Source organism: Taeniopygia guttata, chromosome 32 (genome assembly GCF_048771995.1).
Source record: "Taeniopygia guttata chromosome 32, bTaeGut7.mat, whole genome shotgun sequence".
Lineage (NCBI taxonomy): Eukaryota > Metazoa > Chordata > Aves > Passeriformes > Estrildidae > Taeniopygia > Taeniopygia guttata.
The window spans coordinates 2,070,349-2,094,748 of record NC_133057.1 but is presented as its reverse complement, the minus strand read 5'-3'; the positions used below and the strand labels follow the sequence as shown (position 1 = coordinate 2,094,748).

Below are 24,400 nucleotides of genomic sequence, written 5' to 3'. Positions count from 1 at the left end.
CACCCCAGCAATGGAAACAGGTTCTGCCCCCACATGTCCTGATGGATTCAGGACAGCACCAGTATCAACTAAGATATCACATTTTTGTAGTTCTGATGAGCTGGGCCATTGTATCCACACTGTCCAGAAGATTCGGTGTTCCCATGCCTCTCCCTGGCTAGAGGCAGAGCCCCTCTAACCCTGGTTATTATTTTTTTCCTGGGTATAATACATGGTAGAGGTACCTTCAGGAGGATCCGAACTGGGTACAGGAGGGGCCACTCGAATCTGCTTTCTAAAAGGAGCCCTTCAGAAATTTCCTCCCTAAATTTGCCCTAAACCAAAACATGTACTCAGCAAGACTTTTCTTCTTCCTAGATAGCCCATTGATATATCACCAAACAGAGAGTAGAGAAAAAAAAAAAATCCACTTCTGGATGTCTCAGGATTCTTAATCTATTTTATGAACCTTAAACACTACAGCTCTTTGCACCAGAGAAATTTCAAAATACCCTGGAACAATATTTTTCCTCCTCATGTGGCTGTTCTGAACCCAAAGTTTTCCTTTCCATGAATATTTTTAACTAGTAAGAATATTTTTAGGCTTTTGTCAGGGAAGACAGAAGAATTCCTGGGACTCAGGAGCTGAGTGCACCTGTAAAGAGCATGTGGGTCAAAGCCTGCTGTCTGTCTGGGTAATGCTGATGTGTAAAACTGACGCTGTCTGGACCCAGAACTTTGAGCTCCTCTCACGAGCCATGCCACTGCCAGGCTGCCCAGCAGGGCTGTGGGACATGGGAGTGACAGAGCCAGTGCCACAGGCTAACTCTAACTCTGGAAGAGAAGGAGCTGAGCCTCAGAAACCTGGAAGAAAAGAACCTGGCCTGGATCAAACAGGTGTCTCAGTTTCCTTCTGCTCCTCAGCAGGCTGAGCAGCTCCTCTCAGACCACACAGGAGAACTGCAGCAGCTCAACACCCAGGTAACCTGTGCACTGGCACCCTCTTCTCCAGGGACACACAACATCACCTTCAGCTTCAGCCTGGAAGGTTCCCTCTCTGTCCTGGTTCAGGGCAAATTTGGGAAAGAACCCCCAAAAGGGTTCCTGTAGGAAGCAGATCCCCCCCCAACCAGTTTGGGAAAGATACCTCCTTGGAGAAAAGTGGAAAAAACCTGTTTATTAAACAAGCAAACTTAAACAATATTGAACAATAAAACTTCTTGCCACTCCAAGAGAGAGACAAACTCAGAAAAACCCCTCTGGGCTGCAGCTCGGGTCACTCAGTCTCTGATCAGTCCCTCTGGTGCTGGAAATGCTGCTGGACCACAGGTGCTGCTGCTGCTGCTCTTCTGGGGTTCAGTCCAGAGCAGGTCCAGAGAAAGGGAAAAAAAACACAGTCCAAGGAATTTCTTTGCCTCAGCTAGCTAAAACTAACTAGAAAAGCAAAGGAGAGCTCTGTCTGTCTGCAGACAACACAGTCCAGCAGCAGGAATGTGGAGGAGGGAGTGCAGTCAGTTCTTGAAAATCATGAAAACAAACTCTGCACTTCTTCCCTCCCGCCCTTCACTCTTGGAACAAGCCTTAAAGGTGTAAAACTTATTATTCAACATAAACAGGGCAGATGACTGGGGAAAAAAGCCTCATATAGTCAACCTAGGACACTCTCCCAGCAGCATCCACTTGCTTCCCTCTCCCAGCAGCATCCACTTCTGCTGCACCCTGAGGCCAAGGCTGGCTCTGGTGTCTCCTGATGAGGTTTTCCCCTGTTCTCTCCTGGGTCCCAGCAGGAACTCTGAGAGGAGAAGCAGGAGCAGCTCCTTTGGAGCTCCTCCATCCCTCTGTTAGAGTTTGTGCCTAGGACAGGCACTGAGCAATGTGGGGACACAGGAGAGGTTATGGCAGGCTGGGGAGGGCTCTCCCAGCACAACCAGGGTTCATCTGGTGTTCAGAGCTTCCCCCACAAGGACGCCCCTTGCCTCCCTTCCTTTGTTTTACTTTGTCTCTTTGGAATCCTCGGCTTTGCCCCTTTGATGTCCAGTGTGGTTTTTGCTTGAAGTCGTTTCTCCACACATCTAGGTCAGATAAATCATTAACAGAGATATTTGGGAACACCTCCCTCACCCAGAATGACAAAACTTCCAGTTCCTGTCTAGGGACCTGTCAGAATCTGTGGGTATTGGTGATTCCAAGATTGTAGAAAGTCTCTGTCTTTCTGCCCCGTTGCCAAAGCAGAAGCCATAGTTCGTCTGTGCTGGTTTCAAGGTTGTTTATTCTGTTTATCTCTAACATGTTCTGCTGCCCTGCCGCAGCTCTGTCCTGCAGGGCAGCGTGTGGGGCTCTGCCCCTCAGTGGGATGGTACAAACATTACATACCAGAAATTACGTGTACTATATTTACAATAATGTGCCAATATCTGTCATCTACGTTGAACAGTGTGTCCCCAGCCTAAACTAATAGAAAAATGCCAACACCACCAAGAACATGGAGGTAAGGAAGAAGAAGGAGGAAGAACAGGATCAGGCCCACTTTCCTCCATCTTAGAACTCCTGACCCCCCTGTACAAAGTAAAACCCCCCTGTACAGGTGTTAAAACCCCCCTGTACAATACTAAAAATTTTACCCTCTAATTTGTGACTACTTTTACTATACCATCTAACTCTCTGTGACCGCTTATTCCACCTTCAAAGTTGGTAATTCATTCCATGGCTCAAACTCAAAATCACAGCTGTTTTCTGCTGTTTGCCAGGGTCTAAAATGCTTCTGACCAAGGCCTGGAACCTCTAAAAATGTCTGAGGGACATTTTGAGTTCCGACAGGGACCCGAATTGGATGCTGCCTCATCAATATCCGTAGATTATTAACAACATCGACTCAGTTTTCGATAGGGAACCCCCATTCTGATTCCTTGACAGCTTTCCTGACCCTAATGGCTCTGCTGCTCTCGGGTGTAGCCCCTGCTCCGACCAGCAGCTCACGGGAATCGGCCCCTTCCAGCAGCTTCTCCGAATGTCCAACCCGCCGAGATGTTCACCTCCGGAGGGATTTTTCTGGCTTTTGTCAAGGACTCCTGGCACAGTTTCTTCTTGTTGAGCCCCATGGAGGCACCAGTCTGTTGAAACCTCCCTCGTGGGTCCCCCTGATGGGGAGACCCCTAAAAAGTTCTGTGCCAGGAATGAGAGACGGACGGGACTCTCAGTTTTTAATTCTTCAGGTTATTGTTTATTTTTCTCTTATCAGAAATTCTGCACGCCGTCTACATCTCAGACTTAGCGTACAAAGAGAAGGCGCCAAAAGTCACAAGACACACAGGTTCAAGGTCTTTTAAAGCTATTTCATCCAATTAATTCTTAGAACTCACTTTATTTCTACCTTTCTACCAATAACTATTTATTTTTCTGTCCACACAACACCTGCATTGCGGTTCTTTCTAATCAATCACCCTGTGCTCCCAACACTGCAGAAAATGGAGTAGGTGAAGAACAAGGAGATCAGACAATGCCTGAAATTCTCCATCTTGTCTCCAATCCACCTCCATACTAAAACCCCCAAAATTTAAGTTTTTCACCATGTCATAAACTATACTACTATCTACTTCGCACACTCGTAGATTCCAATTAATCTCAAAGTCTTGGAAGCTTTCTCCATGGATGAAGGTTAAAAGCAGTGCTCTCCTGGGGATCAGGACATCTCAGGACAGGCAGGAAAATATTCCCTCCATTCCGACAGAGAAGAGTGCCTCTGGCATATGGGAAGGAAATTCCTGGATAATTTAGGACAAACCTCCTGTAAAAGATAAAAAGTCCATAATGGAACTTCTACATGGTGCATGCCTAGAAAACTGACACAATATTGAACCCAAGAGAGGAAAAAGAATTATAAATATGAAAAATAAATTAAATTTTCCTGTGTAATAATGTTGGGAAAATCCCCTATTATGGGATCCCTGAAATATCTAAATTTTGGGAAAACATGAATAACCAAGGAAAGGAGTACTGAAAAGCACCAGACAGCTTATACTGGATATGTGGGGAAAAGCTTATCCAAAATTCCCTCCCCAGTGGAAAGGAAGTTGTACTCTGGGAATTATACAACAAAGATTCTTTCTGTTACCAAATCAAGGCAGAGATAATTTAGGAATACCAGTCTACAATGCCTTAAACAGAGACAAAAGAGAATTAATCAGAGAAACTGATTAATTGGGGGACATCAAAAGTGGGGTGAAGAGTTGCCTCCTGAAGGAATAATACAAACACAAGGTCCTGCCACCTGGGCACGGGGTGGGAGTTGAGGAAATCGCACCCCAATAGATATGGGAAACCAAATCATAGACTCCAAGTGGTTGTGGAAATCACAACTAATGAAACAGCCGGTGCCACACTGTGACATGAAGTAAGTTACAGAAGCAGGTTAGATGGAAAAGGAAAAGGAAAAGAACTTTAAAAATGTAAACTGTATTTTCTGACTCCACTATCCATACAATAGCAAAAATGACAGTGGATTGGAGGGTGAAACTGTCCGTGGTTGTGGCTGGCACTGGGTCTGTGGTTCTGGCTGGCACTGGGTCTGTGGTTCTGGCTGGCACTGGGTCTGTGGTTCTGGCTGGCACTGGGTCTGGGTCTGGCTGGCACTGGGTCTGTGGTTCTGGCTGGCACTGGGTCTCTGGTTCTGGCTGGCACTGGGTCTGGGTCTGGCTGGGACAGACTCTGGGTTCTGGCTGGCACTGGGTCTGTGGTTCTGGCTGGGACAGACTCTGGGTTCTGGCTGGCACTGGGTCTGTGGTTCTGGCTGGCACTGGGTCTCTGGTTCTGGCTGGCACTGGGTCTGGGTCTGGCTGGCACTGGGTCTGTGGTTCTGGCTGGGACTGGGTCTGTGGTTCTGGCTGGGACTGGGTCTGTGGTTCTGGCTGGGACTGGGTCTGGGTTCTGGCTGGGAAAGACTCTGGGTTCTGGCTGGCACTGGGTCTGTGGTTCTGGCTGGCACTGGGTCTGTGGTTCTGGCTGGGACTGGGTCTGTGGTTCTGGCTGGGACTGGGTCTGGGTTCTGGCTGGGAAAGACTCTGGGTTCTGGCTGGCACTGGGTCTGTGGTTCTGGCTGGGACAGTCTCTGGGTTCTGGCTGGGACTGGGTCTGTGGTTCTGGCTGGCACTGGGTCTGGGTTCTGGCTGGCACTGGGTCTGTGGTTCTGGCTGGCACTGGGTCTGGGTTCTGGCTGGCACTGGGTCTCTGGTTCTGGCTGGCACTGGGTCTGTGGTTCTGGCTGGCACTGGGTCCGTGGTTCTGGCTGGCACTGGGTCTGTGGTTCTGGCTGGCACTGGGTCTGTGGTTCTGGCTGGCACTGGATCTGTGGTTCTGGCTGGGACTGGTCTGTGGTTCTGGCTGGGACTGGGTCTGTGGTTCTGGCTGGCACTGGGTCTGGGTTCTGGCTGGCACTGGGTCTGTGGGTTCTGGCTGGGACAGACTCTGTGGTTCTGGCTGGCACTGGGTCTGTGGTTCTGGCTGGCACTGGATCTGTGGTTCTGGCTGGCACTGGGTCTGTGGTTCTGGCTGGCGCTGGCTCTGGGTTCTGGCTGGCACTGGGTCTGGGTTCTGGCTGGCACTGGGTCTGGGTTCTGGCTGGCACTGGGTCTGTGGTTCTGGCTGGCACTGGGTCTGTGGTTCTGGCTGGCACTGGGTCTGTGGTTCTGGCTGGGACTGGGTCTGTGGTTCTGGCTGGGTCAGACTCCGGGTTCTGGCTGGGACAGTCTCTGGGTTCTGGCTGGGACTGGGTCTGTGGTTCTGGCTGGCACTGGGTCTGGGTTCTGGCTGGCACTGGGTCTCTGGTTCTGGCTGGCACTGGGTCTGTGGTTCTGGCTGGCACTGGGTCCGTGGTTCTGGCTGGCACTGGGTCTGTGGTTCTGGCTGGCACTGGGTCTGTGGTTCTGGCTGGCACTGGGTCTGTGGTTCTGGCTGGCACTGGGTCTGTGGTTCTGGCTGGGACAGGGACCGTGGTTCTGGCTGGGACTGGTCTGTGGTTCTGGCTGGCACTGGGTCTGGGTTCTGGCTGGCACTGGGTCTGTGGTTCTGGCTGGCACTGGGTCTGGGTTCTGGCTGGCACTGGGTCTGTGGTTCTGGCTGGCACTGGGTCTGTGGTTCTGGCTGGCACTGGGTCTGTGGTTCTGGCTGGCACTGGCTCTGGGTTCTGGCTGGCACTGGGTCTGTGGTTCTGGCTGGCACCAGGTCTGGGTTCTGGCTGGGACTGGTCTGTGGTTCTGGCTGGCGCTGGCTCTGGGTTCTGGCTGGCACTGGGTCTGGGTTCTGGCTGGCACTGGGTCTGGGTTCTGGCTGGCACTGGGTCTGGGTTCTGGCTGGGACTGTGTCTCTGGTTCTGGCTGGCACTGGGTCTGTGGTTCTGGCTGGCACTGGGTCTGTGGTTCTGGCTGGCACTGGGTCTGTGGTTCTGGCTGGGTCAGACTCTGGGTTCTGGCTGGCACTGGGTCTGTGGTTCTGGCTGGCACTGGGTCTGTGGTTCTGGCTGGCACTGGGTCCGTGGTTCTGGCTGGCACTGGGTCTGGGTTCTGGCTGGCACTGGGTCTGGGTTCTGGCTGGGACTGGGTCTGTGGTTCTGGCTGGCACTGGCTCTGGGTTCTGGCTGGCACTGGGTCTGGGTTCTGGCTGGCACTGGGTCTGTGGTTCTGGCTGGGACTGGGTCTGTGGTTCTGGCTGGCACTGGCTCTGGGTTCTGGCTGGCACTGGGTCTGGGTTCTGGCTGGCACTGGGTCCGTGGTTCTGGCTGGGACTGGGTCTGTGGTTCTGGCTGGGACTGGGTCTGTGGTTCTGGCTGGGACTGGGTCTCTGGTTCTGGCTGGCACTGGGTCTGTGGTTCTGGCTGGCACTGGGTCTGTGGTTCTGGCTGGCACTGGGTCTGTGGTTCTGGCTGGCACTGGATCTGGGTTCTGGCTGGCACTGGGTCTGTGGTTCTGGCTGGGACTGGGTCTGGGTTCTGGCTGGGACAGACTCTGGGTTCTGGCTGGCACTGGGTCTGGGTTCTGGCTGGCACTGGGTCTGTGGTTCTGGCTGTCACTGGGTCTGGGTTCTGGTTGGCACTGGGTCTGTGGTTCTGGCTGGCACTGGGTCTGTGGTTCTGGCTGGGACAGACTCTGGGTTCTGGCTGGCACTGGGTCTGTGGTTCTGGCTGGCACTGGGTCTGTGGTTCTGGCTGGCACTGGGTCTGTGGTTCTGGCTGGCACTGGGTCTGGGTTCTGGCTGGCACTGGGTCCATGGTGCTGGCTGGGATTGGGTCTGTGGTTCTGGCTGGCACTGGGTCTCTGGTTCTGGCTGGCACTGAGTCTGGGTTCTGGCTGGCACTGGGTCTCTGGTTCTGGCTGGGACTGGGTCTGTGGTTCTGGCTGGCACTGGGTCTGTGGTTCTGGCTGGGACAGGGTCTAGGTTCTGGCTGGCACTGGGTCTGTGGTTCTGGCTGGCACTGGGTCTGTGGTTCTGGCTGGGTCAGACTCTGGGTTCTGGCTGGCACTGGGTCTGGGTTCTGGCTGGGACTGGGTCTGTGGTTCTGGCTGGCACTGGGTCTCTGGTTCTGGCTGGGACTGGGTCTGTGGTTCTGGCTGGGACTGGGTCTGTGGTTCTGGCTGGGACAGACTCTGGGTTCTGGCTGGCACTGGGTCTGGGTTCTGGCTGGCACTGGGTCTGTGGTTCTGGCTGGGTCAGACTCTGGGTTCTGGCTGGCACTGGCTCTGGGTTCTGGCTGGCACTGGGTCTGGGTTCTGGCTGGCACTGGGTCTGTGGTTCTGGCTGGCACTGGGTCTGTGGTTCTGGCTGGCACTGGGTCTGTGGTTCTGGCTGGCACTGGGTCTGTGGTTCTGGCTGGGACTGGGTCTGGGTTCTGGCTGGCACTGGGTCTGGGTTCTGGCTGGCACTGGGTCCCACCTGCTGTGGGGATGCACCTTCCCCACCACAGCCCAGCTGCTCCTTGACTATTTCCTGGTGCCAACTGCAACTTCCCCACTGCAATATTTCCAGAGTGCCTTCAAATCTGCTCATTGTCCACAGTAATTTCCAGGTTTTGATTCTTCTCAGGATGTGTCCCCTAACACACACTGGAGGGGGATCCAAACAGAGCTACCAACGATCTGCTCTGAGACCACTCCCACCCTCCCCTCCTCTCCACTCCGTTTTCTTAACTAGTTCTGCTCTCATGTCTCCAAAAGGAATCAGTAAATCAGGGTGTGTGATAATTCTCTTTCCCAGACATAGGGCTCCTGGCTCTAGCTTCTCTGAGGTCCAAGGAGTGCTAAAAGCTGCTGGGAGATGAGCTCAGCCTCTCCATTTTCAGATGGGAAGGAGAGGCCAGGGGAATGGCCAGACATGGACTGAAAAGGAGATGGGATTTCACAGAGAAGGAGCTCCCAGGGGACAAAGGCCATGTTTGTGCTCCAGGTGCCCATGGGGACACTTGGCAGGCTCCACTGTCCTTCCTGAGAGGAAGGACCAGCATCACTGGGACACTGATCGTGTCCCTGAGGGGACACCTTGTCTCAGCAATAACACTGGGCCTTTGCACTTCAGAAAGACCAAGAAGTCTCTGGGCTCCTTTCCCTGCCAAAGAGGACCCATCTTCAAAGCACAGTGGAGGATCAATGATCCAGGAAAGGGACACTGTTCATGGCAAGTTTTGGGAACAGAAAACTTTGGGAAAGCTTTTTGTCTGGAGCTGACAGAAGAGAAGCCACACCAGGACAGACTCAGCACTCCTGAGCCAGTGAATGGGGACAAGGCCTGAGCCCAGGATTCCCTTAAGCTCCTCCTCTGGGGCTCTCCTAATCCCATGGCCCTTCTCTCCCTCAAGTGTCCACCTCCCAAGGTTCAAGAGCACATGGGCTCTGGAAAGAACCACAGGATCACAGAATATCCTGAGCTGCAAAGGGCACACAGGGATCATTGATTCCAGCTCCTGGCTCTACCCAGGACACCCCAACAATCCCATCCTGTGCCTGGGGTGTTGTCCAAGTGCTCCTGGAGCTCTGGCAGCCCTGGGGCCATGACCAGACCCTGGGGAGCATGTTCAGTGCCTCAGCACCCTCTGGGGAAGAACCTTTCCCTGCTATCCAGCCTACCCTGGCACAGTTTCAGCTGTTACCTCAGGTCTGGTCTGAGAGAGGAGAGAGGAACAAAAACCTCCTCCTACCCTGACAAATCACCAAATGGGCAAGACTGGAAGGGACCACTTAAGGTCTTCTAGTCCAAACTCCCACTCAAACAGGGTCTCCCAGGGACCATCAGTCAGATTTAGATCTAGTTGGCTTTTGAATTTTTCCACAGAAGGAGTCTCCACAACCTCTCTCAGAACTGCTCCCTGTGCTGTTACCCTCACAGTAATGAAGGTCTCGCTTGTGTTTAGGTGGAATTTCCTTTGTTTCTGTTCCTGTCCATTGCCTGTCATCCCATTACTCAGCACCACCAAGAAGAGCCCAGCTCCATCCTCCTGACATCCACCTTCAAACACATCTGCCCATTGATGACATCCCCTCCTTAGCCTTTTCTTCTCCAGACCAAACAGGCCCGGTTCCTTCAGCCCCTCCTCACCAGAGGGATGCTCCAGGCCTGTGATCATCTTTGTAGTTCCTCAGCTGGGCCCATCCCAGAGCTCCACGTTTCTCTTGTACTGAGGAACTCAGCACGGGACACAGAGCTCCAGATGTGCCCCACTAGGGCTGCCCCTCCCTTGGAGGTTGGCAAAGCTCTTCCTAAGGCAGCCCAGGCACTCATTGGCCTTCCTGGCCACAAAGACACATTGCTGACTCTTGGACAGCTCTTTGTCCACCACAACTCCCAGGTCCTTCTCTGCAGAGCTACTTTCCTTACCAGGTTCTTTGAATTGGATGGATGGACTGCAGCAGGGTGGGGAAAGATCACAGGCCCTGTGGGTATCCTGAGGCTTTGGCAAAGGCCTGGGGGGCAGGATGGAGAGCAGGGATCACCTCTCTCCATCTCCCCAGACAGCATTGGAGGGAGACAACACTCTGTCATGAGCAAGATGAGTGGGCAGCGGGATTTGGACCCTCTTACCACATCTCAGGTCATGTGAGGCCATACCTACACACACTCTCCATAGACAAGAGGGCCAAAAAGGGCTTTGAGAACCTGCAGAGAATACTTCAGCACAGAAGAGTTTCCGGGGCACAGATCACAAATGCTGAGAGGCTCAGAAAACCTGACTTCAGTTGCAGGATGGATTGTGCTGCTGCATCCCATGACTACAGTCAGGTTCTTTGGGCATTTACCCACGTAAAGACTGTCCCTCCCCATCCCCTCTGAGCAGCTGAGCAGCAGGAGCTCACAGGGTGGTTGGCCTGTAGAGCAGATTTTGCCTTCAGAGAGATGGAAGTCTGCTTAATCATGGCCCTGCTCACCTTGTTACTTCTCCTGGTCTGCTCTGAGAAGCTGAAACCCGTGCTATGATGACTCCACCATTTGCTGTAAACGTTCTTCCAGACTTTCAAGTCTTTGTGAGAGCTGCTGGAAATTTCTAATCGTCGTGGCACTTGAATTTTCCCCCTCATTCTCTCCTGTGAAGAAAGAAGAATGCCACTGGGTCACTAATGATTCCTCCTTGAGGGGCAGACAAGCTCTCTGACACGAGGATACCCAAAGGCTCTGGTTTCATGTCCCTGGCAGAGGTCTCTGCTCTCACAGACACATCCAGGCTCTGCCCAGGGAAGCTCCTCTCCCTGCAGATCCTCACCAGGGAAACAAGGCTGAGCTCACATGTGCCCCAGCATGGGACCAGCACTGGGGGAGCAGGAGAAGGGCGGTGGGGAAAGGGAGAGGGACGGGGACAGCACTTCAAGGGGGGACCCTTGGCAAGTATCAGGCAATGAGAGAGCTCCCAGCACAAAAAAGTCTGTTTGGCAATAGCCCTGCTCACCTCGGTTCCCCTCCGGCTGTGCTCTGCTGTGCTGACACTCACGCTGTCCGGACTCCTTTGATTCTTTGAGATATTCCTGCAAGGCTTTCATTGTTTTTATGAGCTCCTGAGGGGTTTCATCTGTCTTAGATTCCACGGCTTTTGTGGTCTCCTCCTCATTTCTCTTTCCTGTAGAAAAGGATTGGTGTCAGTGGGACACTGACATTGCTCGCTTGATGGGGAGACCTGAGGACCCCATCCTGCCTGAGGACAAGCAAATCCTCTGTTTTAAAGTCTCTTCTTGAGGGTTTCTTTTTGAGGCTTCTTCTGGTTGGTTTTTGGTTTCCTCTACTCCAGGCTGTTCTCCAGGCTGGAAAAAGCCCACTGCTGGGACATCTCTGCACCCTGGGATCCCGGGAATCCGTGTAGGGATGGGCAATATAACAAAGGACTGGCTGGAGGCCTTTGGAAATGGGAATTTATGGACAGGTGGGATTGCTCCATCTGACAGCAGCAGGCCCGCATGCATGACAGACCTCTGGATCTCCTTCCTGCTTGGCAGGGTTTAGTTTCCAGGCAGTGTGGGCAAGGACTGGCACTCGCCTGCAGAAAGGTTTTTGCCTTTTGTCACTGTACCTAGGCCCAGGTTGAGATTCCTCCTTTAGTGTTCAAAGAAAGGAAAGGAAATCCCAGAATTGATGTGCTATGTCTTTGAAATCGTTACCAATTGCGAGGAGCACCCCCTGCTAGAGCAGGACGTGTCCCTGGCCAAAGGAGGTCACCCCTCTGGCCAAACTGATCCCAGCCCAGGGGCCAGGCCTCTGCTGTGCTCTGGAAGGGGTTCTGCAGGGAATGTGCCCAGGGGAGAGACCTTCACTGGCCTCACTTCTCTCAGGGATAACACATCCCATCCCATCCCATCCCATCCCATCCCATCCCATCCCATCCCATCCCATCCCATCCCATCCCATCCCATCCCATCCCATCCCATCCCAAGGGTTCCCAAATGTGGTCACAGACAAGAGCAATGAGATCCGGCACACTTACTTGATTCATAGAACGTAATTTCTAGGATTTTCTCAATCACACTCCTAGCAACCGCAGATACTGGACATCAGGTACACATGAATATAAAATCAAACAGAAAAACAGGACATTTAACAAGGATTTTACCCCAGAAAACTCCAATACTGCCCTGAGCAGGTTCTGGGGCAGAACACATCCCACACCTGGCCCAGGAGCCAAGAGCTCCTGTGCACCAGGAGCCCCTCAGCAGTGCTGGGGGTTCCTGACCCTCAGGGCCCACTGAGGCTCACTTCTCTCAGGGATAACACATCCCATCCCATCCCATCCCATCCCATCCCATCCCATCCCATCCCATCTCATCCCATCCCATCCCAAGGGTTCCCAAGGAGGGCCTCTGACAAGAGCAATGGGATCCAGCACACTTACTGATAGTTTCAATTATCATTTCTGCTCCTTTGAATATCTTTGATCTGCCTTTCTTAGCCCGACTGCCACCATCCACAGTTGCTGCACATCAGGTACACATGAAAATAAAATGTAACAGAAAAACAGGATATTTAACAAGGATCTTTCCCCAAAAAACTCCAATACTGCCCTGAGCAAGTTCTGGGGCAGAGCACATCCCACACCTGGCCCAGGAGCCAAGAGCTCCTGTGCACCAGGAGCCCCTCAGCAGTGCTGGGGGGTTCCTGACCCTCAGGGCCCCCTGAGGCTCTCCTGGGCCAGGAAGCTGCCTCAGCTGCCACAGCACTGGGGCACCACACAGGTGCCTCAGTCCCACCAGAGGCACCCATGAGAGGGTGACTCTTCTGCCTCACCCTTGGGAGTGGAGAGGGATCTCCCAGGTCCTTTCTCTGTCCCTTGGCACATCCACAGCCTGACCCTCAAAGCCCTGCTCAGCAACACCCCCTGCTAGAGCAGGACGTGTCCCTGGCCAAAGGAGGTCACCCCTCTGACCAAACTGATCCCAGCCCAAGGGCCAGGCCTCTGCTGTGCTCTGGAAGGGGTTCTGCAGGGAATGTGCCCAGGGGAGAGAGACCTTCACTGGCCTCACTTCTCTCAGGGATAACACATCCCATCCCATCCTGTGCATCCCATCCCATCCCATCCCATCCCATCCCATCCCATCCCATCCCATCCCATCCCATCCCATCCCATCCCATCCCATCCCATCCCATCCCATCCCATCCCATCCCATCCCATCCCATCCCATCCCATCCCATCCCATCCCATCCCATCCCATCCCACCCATCCCATCCCATCCCATCCCATCCCATCCCATCCCATCCCATCCCACCCATCCCATCCCATCCCACCCATCCCATCCCATCCCATCCCATCCCATCCCATCCCATCCCATCCCAGCCCATCCCAAGGATGGTGTCCTAGGGTGACTTTATGATGCTCGTATCCCCAGTTGTGAGTTCTGTTTATGATGGATATTACATTCTGTGCCTTCAAACGGGCTCTGAGACCAAAGGTGGGGAGAAGAAGAACCACAGAGTTTTGTTTTCAGCCCGCACTCGCTCCTCCACAATCTGCTGGAACACAGAACTGCTCTGTGTTGTCTGGGCACGGACGGGGCTGAACACTGCACTCCTTTGCTTTTTAGTTCCTTTAGCTAGCTGAGCAGTCCAAGTTTTCCGTGGACCGCTTTTCTTTCCCTTTTTGTGGATCCATTTGAAGCTGCTCTGGACCGGGACCCGGGCAAACACCGAGAGCTCGCACGTTGCAGCCACCACAGCCTCCTCTGGGCAGCAGCAGCTTTGGGAGAGCTGGAGGGACCAAAAACAGAGCAACCACTGCCAGGAAAGACCTTTGAATTTGTCATCTCTTCAGAGCGGCGAAGGAGTTTTGTCACCTGCTATTGTTCATTTTGTGTGCTGGGTGCTCTGCTTGTTTAAATAAACAGGATTTTCCCACTTCTCTCTGAGGAAATTCATCCCAAACCGGTTGGGGGGAGGGGCTGTGTGGGTTGGCTTTCTGGGGGGGGCCTTTTTGGAGGTTTTTTCCCGAATTTGCCTTAAACCAGGACAAATAATTGGCACCCAACGTGCAGCTTGAGAGAGTGGAAAAAACCCTGTTCTAATTGTATTTTGGTTCCAATTACTCTGTGTTGCTGTAGAGCAGTTAGTAGCCATATTGTTTGAATTGATAATGTCTCCTGGGGTGAAGACCTGCATGTTTCTGATCCCTAGGGGTTTTTTTGAGGTCTTAATACTTCTATTGTCCCTAGGTTTCTTTTCTAATCCAGGAATAGCTCCAGTATTGTCCCTAATACGTAGTTTTTGAAGCAGAGGGGCACTGAGCAGAATATCCATTGTGCTGTGCTTGGGTGTAATAGCTTCCAGAGGGTTTATAAAGGTGCTGAGGTCTGTTCCTGGAATGTATGGTTCATGGTTATGGTTGTGCAGCCAGTTTGTTAGAGGGGAAGTAGGGGATGAGGCTTTTCAGCCTTTGCTTTCCTTCTTCTCTGAATTTGTTACCTCCCTATTAGAGAATGTTCAGTTTCCCCTGACTGTTAAAGAGACCATCTTCCTGGTGTTTAATCTGGTAAGCTTTCTCTACACAGTCTGCAGTCTCTCTAGAATGAGGGCTGAGATTTCTAGAGGGGCTGATGAGACCTCTGACCCAGGAGTAGACCCAGGTGTGAGAAATCCTGAGTGGTGTGGGAAATGGGAGGATATGGGCCAAATCTTAAAGGAATTTTCTGACCCTATAGCCTGGGACTTTCCATGTGAACAAATTCAGAATCCGGCTGAGGTGGTGAAGTACCTGAAAGAGAAGTGCCATGATAACTCTAAGGAGAAAAAGATCATTGCAGTGAGCTGGGCCCTGGCATATGCTTATCGCACCCTGCTAGATACTGTAGGGCAGCAGACAGAGGAAGGGGGGCAGGGAGATAAATCAGCAGCTATCCCAGTCACTCAGGCTGCAGCAAACACCCCCGGCTCAAAGCCAGCAGCTAAACCAGACAGTGAGCCTGGGCTAGCAGCTAAACCAGACAGTGAGCCTGGGCTAGCAGCTAAACCAGACAGTGAGCCTAGGCTAGCAGCTAAACCAGACAGTGAGCCTAGGCTAGCAGCTAAACCAGACAGTGAGCCTGGGCTAGCAGCTAAACCAGACAGTGAGCCTAGGCTAGCAGCTAAACCAGACAGTGAGCCTGGGCTAGCAGCTAAACCAGACAGTGAGCCTAGGCTAGCAGCTAAACCAGACAGTGAGCCTAGGCTAGCAGCTAAACCAGACTGTGAGCCTGAGCCAGCAGCTAAACCAGACAGTGAGCCTAAGTCAGCAGCTAAACCAGACTGTGAGCCTGGGCTAGCAGCTAAACCAGACTGTGAGCCTGGGCTAGCAGCTAAACCAGACTGTGAGCCTGGGCTAGCAGCTAAACCAGACTGTGAGCCTAAGTCAGCAGCTAAACCAGACTGTGAGCCTGGGCTAGCAGCTAAACCAGACAGTGAGCCTAAGTCAGCAGCTAAACCAGACAGTGAGCCTGGGCTAGCAGCTAAACCAGACAGTGAGCCTAGGCTAGCAGCTAAACCAGACAGTGAGCCTAGGCTAGCAGCTAAACCAGACAGTGAGCCTGGGCCAGCAGCTAAACCAGACAGTGAGCCTGGGCTAGCAGCTAAACCAGACTGTGAGCCTAGGCCAGCAGCTAAACCAGACAGTGAGCCTGGGCTAGCAGCTAAACCAGACTGTGAGCCTGGGCTAGCAGCTAAACCAGACAGTGAGCCTAGGCTAGCAGCTAAACCAGACTCAGCAGCCAAGCCTCAATCAATGGCTGTTCCTACTAGCATGAGAAGTGGAAAGTGCACAGACAAGACCAATGGACCAGCGGATGATGATGATGATGATGATGATGATGATGATGATGATGATGATGATGATGGTGATGATGATGATGATGATGACGATGATGATGACGATGATGATGCAGGAAAAGGACCTTCAACACTTCCTGACATAAAACCAGGAGTCAAAGCAACAGGCACTAGTTCATAAGCCAGTACTGACTCCTTTTCCCTAAAGGACCTTCGTGGCCTAAGGAAGGATTACACTTGGTGACCTGATGAGTCTGTAATTAGTTGGTTGGTCCGTCTTTGGGATGCTGCAGGTGAGGTGACAATTCTGGACGGCACTGAAGCAAGACATTTGGGATCCCTCACATGATAATGTCATGGACCAAGGAATGATGAGGCGGCGAACCCTCACAGCCTCTGGGCTGTGCACAGTGTGGCACAAAGACACCTGTGTGCAGACGATCTCTACATGCAGCAGACCCAGTGGAAGACTATAGAACAAGGGATCCAACCTGAGACAACTGTAGAAAAAGGGATCCAACGCCTCAGAGAAATGGCAGTGGCAGAGATTATCTTCTCAGATGAAATAACAACTAGGAATCCAGACTTGGTACCATGTACATCTGTATGTGGTGAAAATTTGTACAGCTTGGGCCACATGAATACACTTCTGCCTTAGCAATAATGAAGCAAGATGAGAGGGATGAGACCGTGCTCGAAATGGCGAAGAAGCTCCGAGCATATGCAGATGCTGTACATGGCCCAACCCATGCCAGAATTGCAGCAGTGGAGACACGTCTGCAGAAATTAGAAGACAAGATGGAGGAGAATCACAAGAAACTCAGGGAGCAGATTAAAGAGGACCTTCTCCAAATCTCAGCAGTGCAGATCAGAGGTTCTGGTATCCAATGTAGACGTTCCTCAGATGGTGAGAGAAGGTACACCCCAAGAGCTGAGCTGTGGTTCTTCCTGCGGGGTTGGTGAGAAAACATGAGGAGATGGGACAGAAAATTTACTGGTGCTCTGGCACAACGGGTGCATGAATTGAAGGAAGGCAAGACTCAGAGAGGAAGTGCCACCAAAAGGAGAGCAGCTCCAGTTGCCCGTAGCCAAACTGCCAGGCATGATGATGATGATGATGATGATAACAATTCCAATCCCCTGGAAGGAACCTCCAAGACTTATGCCCAAGGAAAGAAGGATAACCAGGCTTAGAGGGGCCCTGCCTCTAGCCAGGTAGAGGCGAGGGAAAACCGTGTTTTCCGGACTGTGTGGATTCATTGGCCTGGCACATCTGAATAACAAGAATGCAAAACTTTGGTCGACACTGGTGCAAAATGCACATTAATTACATCTAGACACATGGGGGCAAAATCTGTCTCTATTGCTGGTGTGACAGGTGGATCACAGAACTTTACCGTGGTGGAAGCTGATGTAAGTCTGACAGGAAATGAGTGGAAGAAACACCCTATTGTAACTGGCCCAGAGGCCCCATGTATTTTGGGCATAGATTACCTTCGAAGGGGATATTTTAAAGACCCAAAGGGACTCAGGTGGGCATTTGGGATAGCAGCTGTAGCGACAGAGGGCATCCAGCAACTGAACACCTTGCCTGGACTGTCTGAGAATCCAACTACAGTAGGACTTTTGAAGGGAGAAGAACAAAAGGTACCAATTGCCACTTCAACAGTGCATCGTCGACAGTACAGAACAACTCGAGATGCTGTGGTTCCCATCCATAAGATGATCCAAGCGCTGGAGAGCCAAGGGGTGGTCAGCAAAACCCACTCACCCTTCAACAGCCCCATTTGGCCTGTGCGTAAATCTGAAGGAGAATGGAGATTGACTGTGGACTACCGTGCATTGAATGAAGTGACTCCACCACTGAGCGCTGCTGTGCCAGACATGCTGGAACTCCAGGACGAGCTGGAGTCCAAGGCAGCGAAGTGGTACGCCACTATTGATATTGCCAATGCATTTTTCTCCATTCCTCTGGCAGCAGGATGCAGGCCTCAGTTTGCCTTTAAATGGAGGGGAGTGCAGTATACCTGGAACCGACTGGCCCAGGGGTGGAAGGGTTCCCAAGTGTGGCCACAGACAAGAGCAATGGGATCCAGCACACTTACTTGATTCATCGAGCACCATTTCTATGCCTTTGAATATCTTTGCTATGCCTTTCTTAGCCAGAATGCCATCAGCCACAGTTGCTGGACATCAGGTACATGTGCAAATAAAATCAAACAGAAAACCAGGACATTTAACAAGGATCTTTCCGCAGGGAATTCCAGGACTGCCCTGAGCAGGTTCTGGGGCAGAACACATCCCACACCTGGCCCAGGAGCCAAGAGCTCCTGTGCACCAGGAGACCCTCAGCAGTGCTGGGGGGTTCCTGACCCTCAGGGCCCACTGAGGCTCTCCTGGGCCAGGAAGCTGCCTCAGCTGCCACAGCACTCGGGCACCACACAGGTGCCTCAGTCCCACCAGAGGCACCCACCAGAGGGTGAGACTCTTCTGCCTCACACTTGGGAGTGGAGAGGGATCTCCCAGGTCCCTTCTCTGTCCCTTGGCACATCCACAGCCTGACCCTCAAAGCCCTGCTCAGCAACACCCCCTGCTAGAGCAGGACGTGTCCCTGGCCAAAGGAGGTCACCCCTCTGGCCAAACTGATCCCAGCCCAAGGGCCAGGCCTCTGCTGTGCTCTGGAAGGGGTTCTGCAGGGAATGTGCCCAGGGGAGAGACCTTCACTGGCCTCACTTCTCTCAGGGATAACACATCCCATCCCATCCCATCCCATCCCATCCCATCCCATCCCATCCCATCCCATCCCATCCCATCCCATCCCATCCCATCCCATCCCATCCCATCCCATCCCATCCCATCCCATCCCATCCCATCCCATCCCATCCCATCCCATCCCAGCCCATCCCAAGGGTTCCCCAGTGTGGCCACTGACAAGAGCAATGGGATCCATGACTCCACACTTACTTGTGGACGACGTTCGTCCTTCTTGGTTATGCTGTGATGAGCTCTTTGTTTCTGTGGACATTAGGTTCACCTGAAAAGGAAAAGAAAAATGAAAAAGAGGAAGATTCACTATGATATTTCCCCTTAGGATTTAAAATTGCATTTAAGAGCTTTTTTGGGACACATATATCCCTTATACTACACAAACCCCTGATCTACTCAGGGATTTTCAATTTACTGATTTTCCATTGCATCCCTGCCCAAACAGAGTACAGCTCTTTCCAAGATGTTCACTCCTTGTTTCTTGTCTCCCGTATCCCTTTCTCTGGATTCACTCTGCAAAATCTCTGCGGTGAGCACAGCACTAGAGAAGATAACACAGTTGATAAGATGTTCTGTTGTACTCCCAGCTGATCCCTAACCCATCTTGTCTGCCCGGGAGCTCTGAGAATTCTCACAGACACGCACATCATCTTCCTTGGCCAAAATTAAGACCTTCTGCTTTTGCAGAGTGCAGAACCTGGTGTTCAACCCCAGCACAATTTCCCATAAAGGAAAGGGACCATTTTCCATTCCTTCAGACTCAAATCCTGGAGGTTTTCCTGACCAGCTATGAAGAAATCTACGGTGAAAGGACAAGTGGCCTTGGCTGCCTGATGCCCACCAAACTTCTCTCACTCCCCCTCTTCAACTGGACAGGAGAAAAAATACAACTGAAGAGCTCAGAGAGAGCCTGAACATCCCTCTCCAGGTGCCACCGCGGGCAAACCAGACCGGACTTGGGGACAATTGCTTTGCTTTCTCAGCAATTCCCAATAGAGCAGGAAGCTGAGTGACCAAGACAGGACTGAAACCACCTCACTGCCACTCTCCCCTCCTCCTGGTTTGAACACACCTGGTGCAGGTGGCTGGGCCAGCTGAGCTGAGCTCCAGGTGGGAGCCTGAGACAAGAGCTCGTGAACAGCCAACAAAGCCCAACAAAGGGCACCAGGAGCGGTGGCACAGCTGGGGAAGGGACAGCGAGAGACCCAGCAGGAGCTGAGGGCTTGGGAGGAAGAGCCAGACTTGAGCCTTGGGCATGCAGACTGTGAGGGGATAACACTGAGGGGCTCCTCACTGGGGGAGCAGCTCAGGCTGTTCCTGTGCCACTGCACTGGGAATAAATGGCTTTATGGAGTCACACAGCTGAGACTCTGCTCTGGGAAAGCTGCGCTGGAACCAGGGAGGACTCAGGGCTGAGTTTGGGAGTGGGGGAGTCCAGCAGGGCCCATTGGGGCACCGGAGCCGCTGCTGTGGAGGGGCTCCGCTCCCAGCACTGAACATCTCTGGTGGCTGCAGCGTGATGGCCAGAGAGCCTCGGGAAGGGTCAGACTGGGAAGTTTCCCAAATATCCTCTTCTGCACAGCTGGCTGCAGAGAGCAGAGCCCTGCTGACCCTTCCAGCAGAGCCGCCTGTCCCTTCTGAGCACATCCATCAGAGCAGCAGTGACGAGGGGAAGGCAGAAACAGCGACTGCTCAGCAGTGAGGAGAGGTCTGCTCAGGGCACAGCTCTGCTCTGCCTCTCCTTCCTGCACTCCCCTTCCCTGTGCTGTCTGCTCCTGGTGACTTTCTGTTTGCTTTGCCCTGGGCCGTGTTCCAGAGAGAGAGAGGAGCTGCACTGAATTAAGAACCCCTTTGCCAAAAGCTGCTGCATGTCCAGAAAGCTTTCCTGGTGTTCAAGGGCAGGACAGACCCGGGTGAGGAAAAGAGCTCCACTGAGGATAGAAATAGAGAAATGCCAGCAGGGACCCAGGAGAAGTCACAGCCCCAGGGCCCACGGGGCTGCTGAAGGTCAGACAGGAAACACCAGGGCTGCTTTCCCAGCACTGAACCCTGCTCTGTTTCCTCCCTCTACCTTTTCCTATTTTGCTGTGCTCTGAAAGGAGGAAAAGCAAATAAATGGCATAAAATGCTCAGAGTTTGAGGGGTTTTCTCCTGAAAGCAGGGCAACAGCATGATGGCTTCTCAAAGAGTACCAATGAAGAGATGATGTGCATGAGGAGCTGTCCTGAACGTGCCTCTGCCTTTGGTAACTGATGGACACAGACATTCACCTCAGATCACTCATGGAAAGGTGGATGTGCTTCCAGGGATGGCTCACCCCACTTCTCACAGTCTGACACAAATCATTCTCTCATATTGAGAAGGAGCCCTGATAACTGGTTTATATAGGAAAATTATTTTATGCAGGGCCAGATCGGCAATCCTGAGCCAAAATTGAAGCTTTGAAGCAGAAAAAGAAAAGGAATGGGGAAAGACAGGAGAAGGGAGGAGAAGGAAAAAGAAAATGAAGCGGGGGGGGGGAGCAGAAAGGAAAAGTATGGCCAAAAAATAAAAACAGCAGCAATTTAGGATACTTTGGGACTCAGCAATACCATTTCAAGGTGCTTCTGGCCTCAAAAACCGGCATTTGGGAACTTCACGGCTGAGAACACAGAAGTTTCAGGAGCACTGGGGCTCAGAAGCACCAACACGGGGAGTTTTTGGGACTTGAAACAGCATTTGGGTTCAGAAATACTGATTTAGGGAGCTCTGGGGCTCTTAAATACCAATTTAGGGACACACAGGACTACAGAGCCCTGATTTGGGGAGTTCAAGGCTGAGAAAAAATCATGTCAGGAGCTCTGGGAATCAGAGTGTGATTTGGGGATTGTTAATAAAATGAAAGCTATAAAATAAAATCAAAAATAATTAAGAGCAAAATATATATTAATTAATAAAGTAAATTAAAGTAGAGGTTTTAGTGTAAGTTGCTATTTTATATAAAAGTATATGAAATATAATTTTAGTAAGGATTTTTGCAATCTGTGTTCTCAGAGGCGAAGGGTAGAGTGTCGTAGTTTGACACGGAAAAAAAAAACAACAGTAGTTTTATCAACAGTTCACCGCAAAAAAAAAAAAAAGCAGAGCAGCCACAAAGTGCCCAGCTGCCTGTAAAAACTAAAGCCTGAGCAACAAACCATCTCTAGAAGTTAAAACTTTTAACCCTTCCTAAGAAATAAAAACTTTATAAAATTTTTCTCCTCCTTAATTAAAAAAAAAAAAAAGCCTAAACCCCAAAATATTAAAAGAAAAAATTCTAAGTAAAAAGAGGCAATAAAGTAGCTTTTAGCTAAACTTTTTCTTAATAACCACAAACTAAACTAATTTTCTCCTCCAAAAAAAACTATATTTTAAAAAAATACCAGTAAGCCAAAAAAACCTGCTTCAACTAAAAAAAAAAACAAAAATAAAGCAAACAAAAAAAAGTTAGGGAGGTTTATAATAGTGCCCCCTATCTCCAAAAAAAAAAAAAAAAAAAAAAAATTTCTATTTATAGATCCTCAGCCCCAGGGGAAAATGGGAAGGACTGTTAGTCCCAAAAATAAAAAACTAAACTGTTATTTTTTTACCTCTTTGCAGGGCATCCTTAAAAAAAAAAAATCCTAAAAAACAGTCTATCCATCCATACATGAATAATAAAAGCACCATACATAAAAAAAAAAAAATCACCACTAGCAAACTTTTTTTTTCTCCAAACAGTACCATATAATAACATAAAAGCACAAAATATAGCAACTATGTTTCTTTAAAAGTCTGTAGCACAAAAAAAACTCCTCTCTCCCCACAAAGAAACTAAATATTAATTATCTAAAAAGTAAAAACCTAATTAAAGTCCAAATTGTGTCTCACTATAATTTGTTAAAGTAATAAAAAAAAAATATTTTAAAACGTTTTCATTTTAAATTGTGTGTTTTCTTTCTTCTTCCCCCCCCTTTTATAGTAGCATAGTAATAATAATTTAATAAAGTTTTTTTTTCCTTATTATTAAGCTTAAACCTACTTTACTCTATTCTCAATCACATTTCACAGCATTCAATTAAAAAATTACATTTTCATAAGAAGCACTAACATTATACCAATGTCAAACCATGACAGGGATATTTTCAGATCAGCAAAACGATCTAGAGAGCTTCTGGGCTAAAATAAAAACCCAATTAAACAGATTTTGCGCTCTGCAGTCCCCATTTAGGACTCTTTGGAGCTCCAAATCAGTGATTTTAGGAGTTTTTGGGATAATAAACATCGATTTTGGAGCAGAAGGAGCAAGCCTGGGGAAACTCGGGAGCAAGGGGCCGGTGCTTACCTGGCACAGGGCTCGGGGGAAGCAGCTCCGCGCTGGGCTGGAGCACCGGGGGCTCCTCATCCCTTTATCCCCCCCTGCCCGGCCCTTCCCACCCCCACGGGCTCCCTCCCTCCCTCCCCCCAGCACCTCCTTTCCCATCTTCACACCCATTTCCCCTAAATCACGGTCTGCTGGAAAATGAAAGTGAAAATGCTCCCTGTGGTATGCAGCTTTCAAAATGCCAGAGGTTTGTGCCCAAAATAGGGAAAAAAGGCAGAGGTTTATGTCCAAAACGGAGACAACAGGGTCCTGTAACTTTACCCAAATAAAGGTAGGGGCCTGGCAAAATGAGAACATATTCAGACAAGTGAAAACTCTAAGTGAAAATTCTATTTTATGGATGTGAAAACTCTATATTATGAACAAAAAGGCCTTATTTTCCTAACAATGAGACGTTTACCCTGGGGTCTCTCAATTTTTTTAAGGACACAGCCTCCTTTTCAGTGCTGTTTTCCCAGCCACATCACCCCGTGTCTTTCCCCATTAGCTGAGGTATTTGAGAGGTGTCGGAATCTGTGGGTATTGGTGATTCTGAGATTGTAGGAAGTCTCTGTCTTTCTGCCCCGTTGCCAAAGCAGAAGCCATAGTTCGTCTGTGCTGTTTTTAAGGTTGTTTATTTTTGCTTATCTATAACAAGTTCTGCTGCCCTGCCGCAGCTCTGTCCTGCAGGGCAGCGTGTGGGGCTCTGCCCCTCAGTGGGATGTTACAAACATTATATACCAGAAATTACGTGCACTATATTTACAATAATGTGCCAATATCTATCATCTACGTTGGACAGTGTGTCCCCAGCCTAAACTAATAGAAAAATGCCAACACCACCAAGAACATGGAGGTAAGGAAGAAGAAGGAGGAAGAACAGGTTCAGGTCCACTTTCCTCCATCTTAGAACTCCTGACCCCCCTGTACAAAGTAAAACCCCCCTGTACAGGTGTTAAAACCCCCCTGTACAATACTAAAAAATTTTACCCTCTAATTTGTGACTACTTTTACCATATCATCTAACCCTCTGTGACTGCTTGTTCCACCTTTAAAGTTGGTAATTCATTCCATGGCTCAAACTCAAAATCACAGCTGTTTTCAGCTGCTTGCCAGGGTCTAAAATGCTTCTGACCAAGGCCTGGAACCTCTAAAAATGTCTGAGGGACATTTTGAGTTCCAACAGGGACCCGAATTGGATGCTGCCTCATCGATATCTCTAGATTATTAACGACATTGACTCAGTTTTCGATAGGGAACCCCCATTCTGATTCCTTGGCAGCTTTCCCGACCCTAATGGCTCTGCTGCTCTCGGGTGTAGCCCCTGCTCCGACCAGCAGCTCACGGGAATCGGCCCCTTCCAGCAGCTTCTCCGAATGTCCAACCCGCCGAGATGTTCACCTCCGGAGGGATTTTTCTGGCTTTTGTCAAGGACTCCTGGCACAGTTTCTTCTTGTTGAGCCCCATGGAGGCACCAGTCTGTTGAAACCTCCCTCATGGGTCCCCCTGATGGGGAGAATCCTAAAAAGTTTTGTGCCAGGAATGAGAGAT

At 50.7% G+C, this 24,400-nt stretch overlaps 2 protein-coding genes across 4 annotated transcripts; both read right to left on the bottom strand.

The window, feature by feature from the left end:
* Positions 1-3,176: 3,176 nt before the first annotated feature.
* Positions 3,177-22,963, bottom strand: LOC115492670 (uncharacterized). 3 transcript variants are annotated; one of them, XM_072920657.1, is made up of 8 exons: positions 22,832-22,963; positions 18,688-18,757; positions 17,829-17,909; positions 12,329-12,409; positions 11,924-11,983; positions 10,898-11,065; positions 10,383-10,538; positions 3,177-3,763 (listed from the first exon to the last, which is right to left on the bottom strand). In XM_072920657.1, the coding sequence occupies exons 1-7, from the start codon at positions 22,889-22,891 to the stop codon at positions 10,426-10,428; spliced, it is 633 nt and encodes a 210-aa protein (XP_072776758.1). In that variant the 5' UTR covers positions 22,892-22,963; the 3' UTR covers positions 3,177-3,763; positions 10,383-10,425. The 3 variants fall into 3 exon arrangements, with proteins under 3 accessions (XP_072776758.1, XP_072776759.1, XP_041568283.2); XM_072920658.1 differs by lacking the exon at positions 10,383-10,538; XM_041712349.2 differs by lacking the exon at positions 17,829-17,909.
* Positions 4,125-10,370, bottom strand: LOC140681146 (uncharacterized). Its single transcript, XM_072920514.1, is given in 9 exon segments — positions 4,125-4,133; positions 4,730-4,790; positions 4,792-4,883; positions 4,918-5,001; positions 5,036-5,071; positions 5,171-5,334; positions 5,337-5,969; positions 6,051-6,243; positions 10,311-10,370. Coding segments are annotated over 9 exon segments (1,332 nt in total).
* Positions 22,964-24,400: the final 1,437 nt, after the last annotated feature.

Coding starts and splice junctions, on each gene's coding strand:
- LOC115492670 (XM_072920657.1), bottom strand. CDS start 22,891: ATGAGGAGCCCCCGGTGCTCCAGCCCAGCGCGGAGCTGCTTCCCCCGA. Junction 18,758..22,831: donor TCCCCCGAGCCCTGTGCCAG/GTAAGCACCGGC, acceptor TTTCCTTTTCAG/GTGAACCTAATGTCCACAGA. Junction 10,539..10,897: donor ACAGCCGGAGGGGAACCGAG/GTGAGCAGGGCT, acceptor CTTTCTTCACAG/GAGAGAATGAGGGGGAAAAT.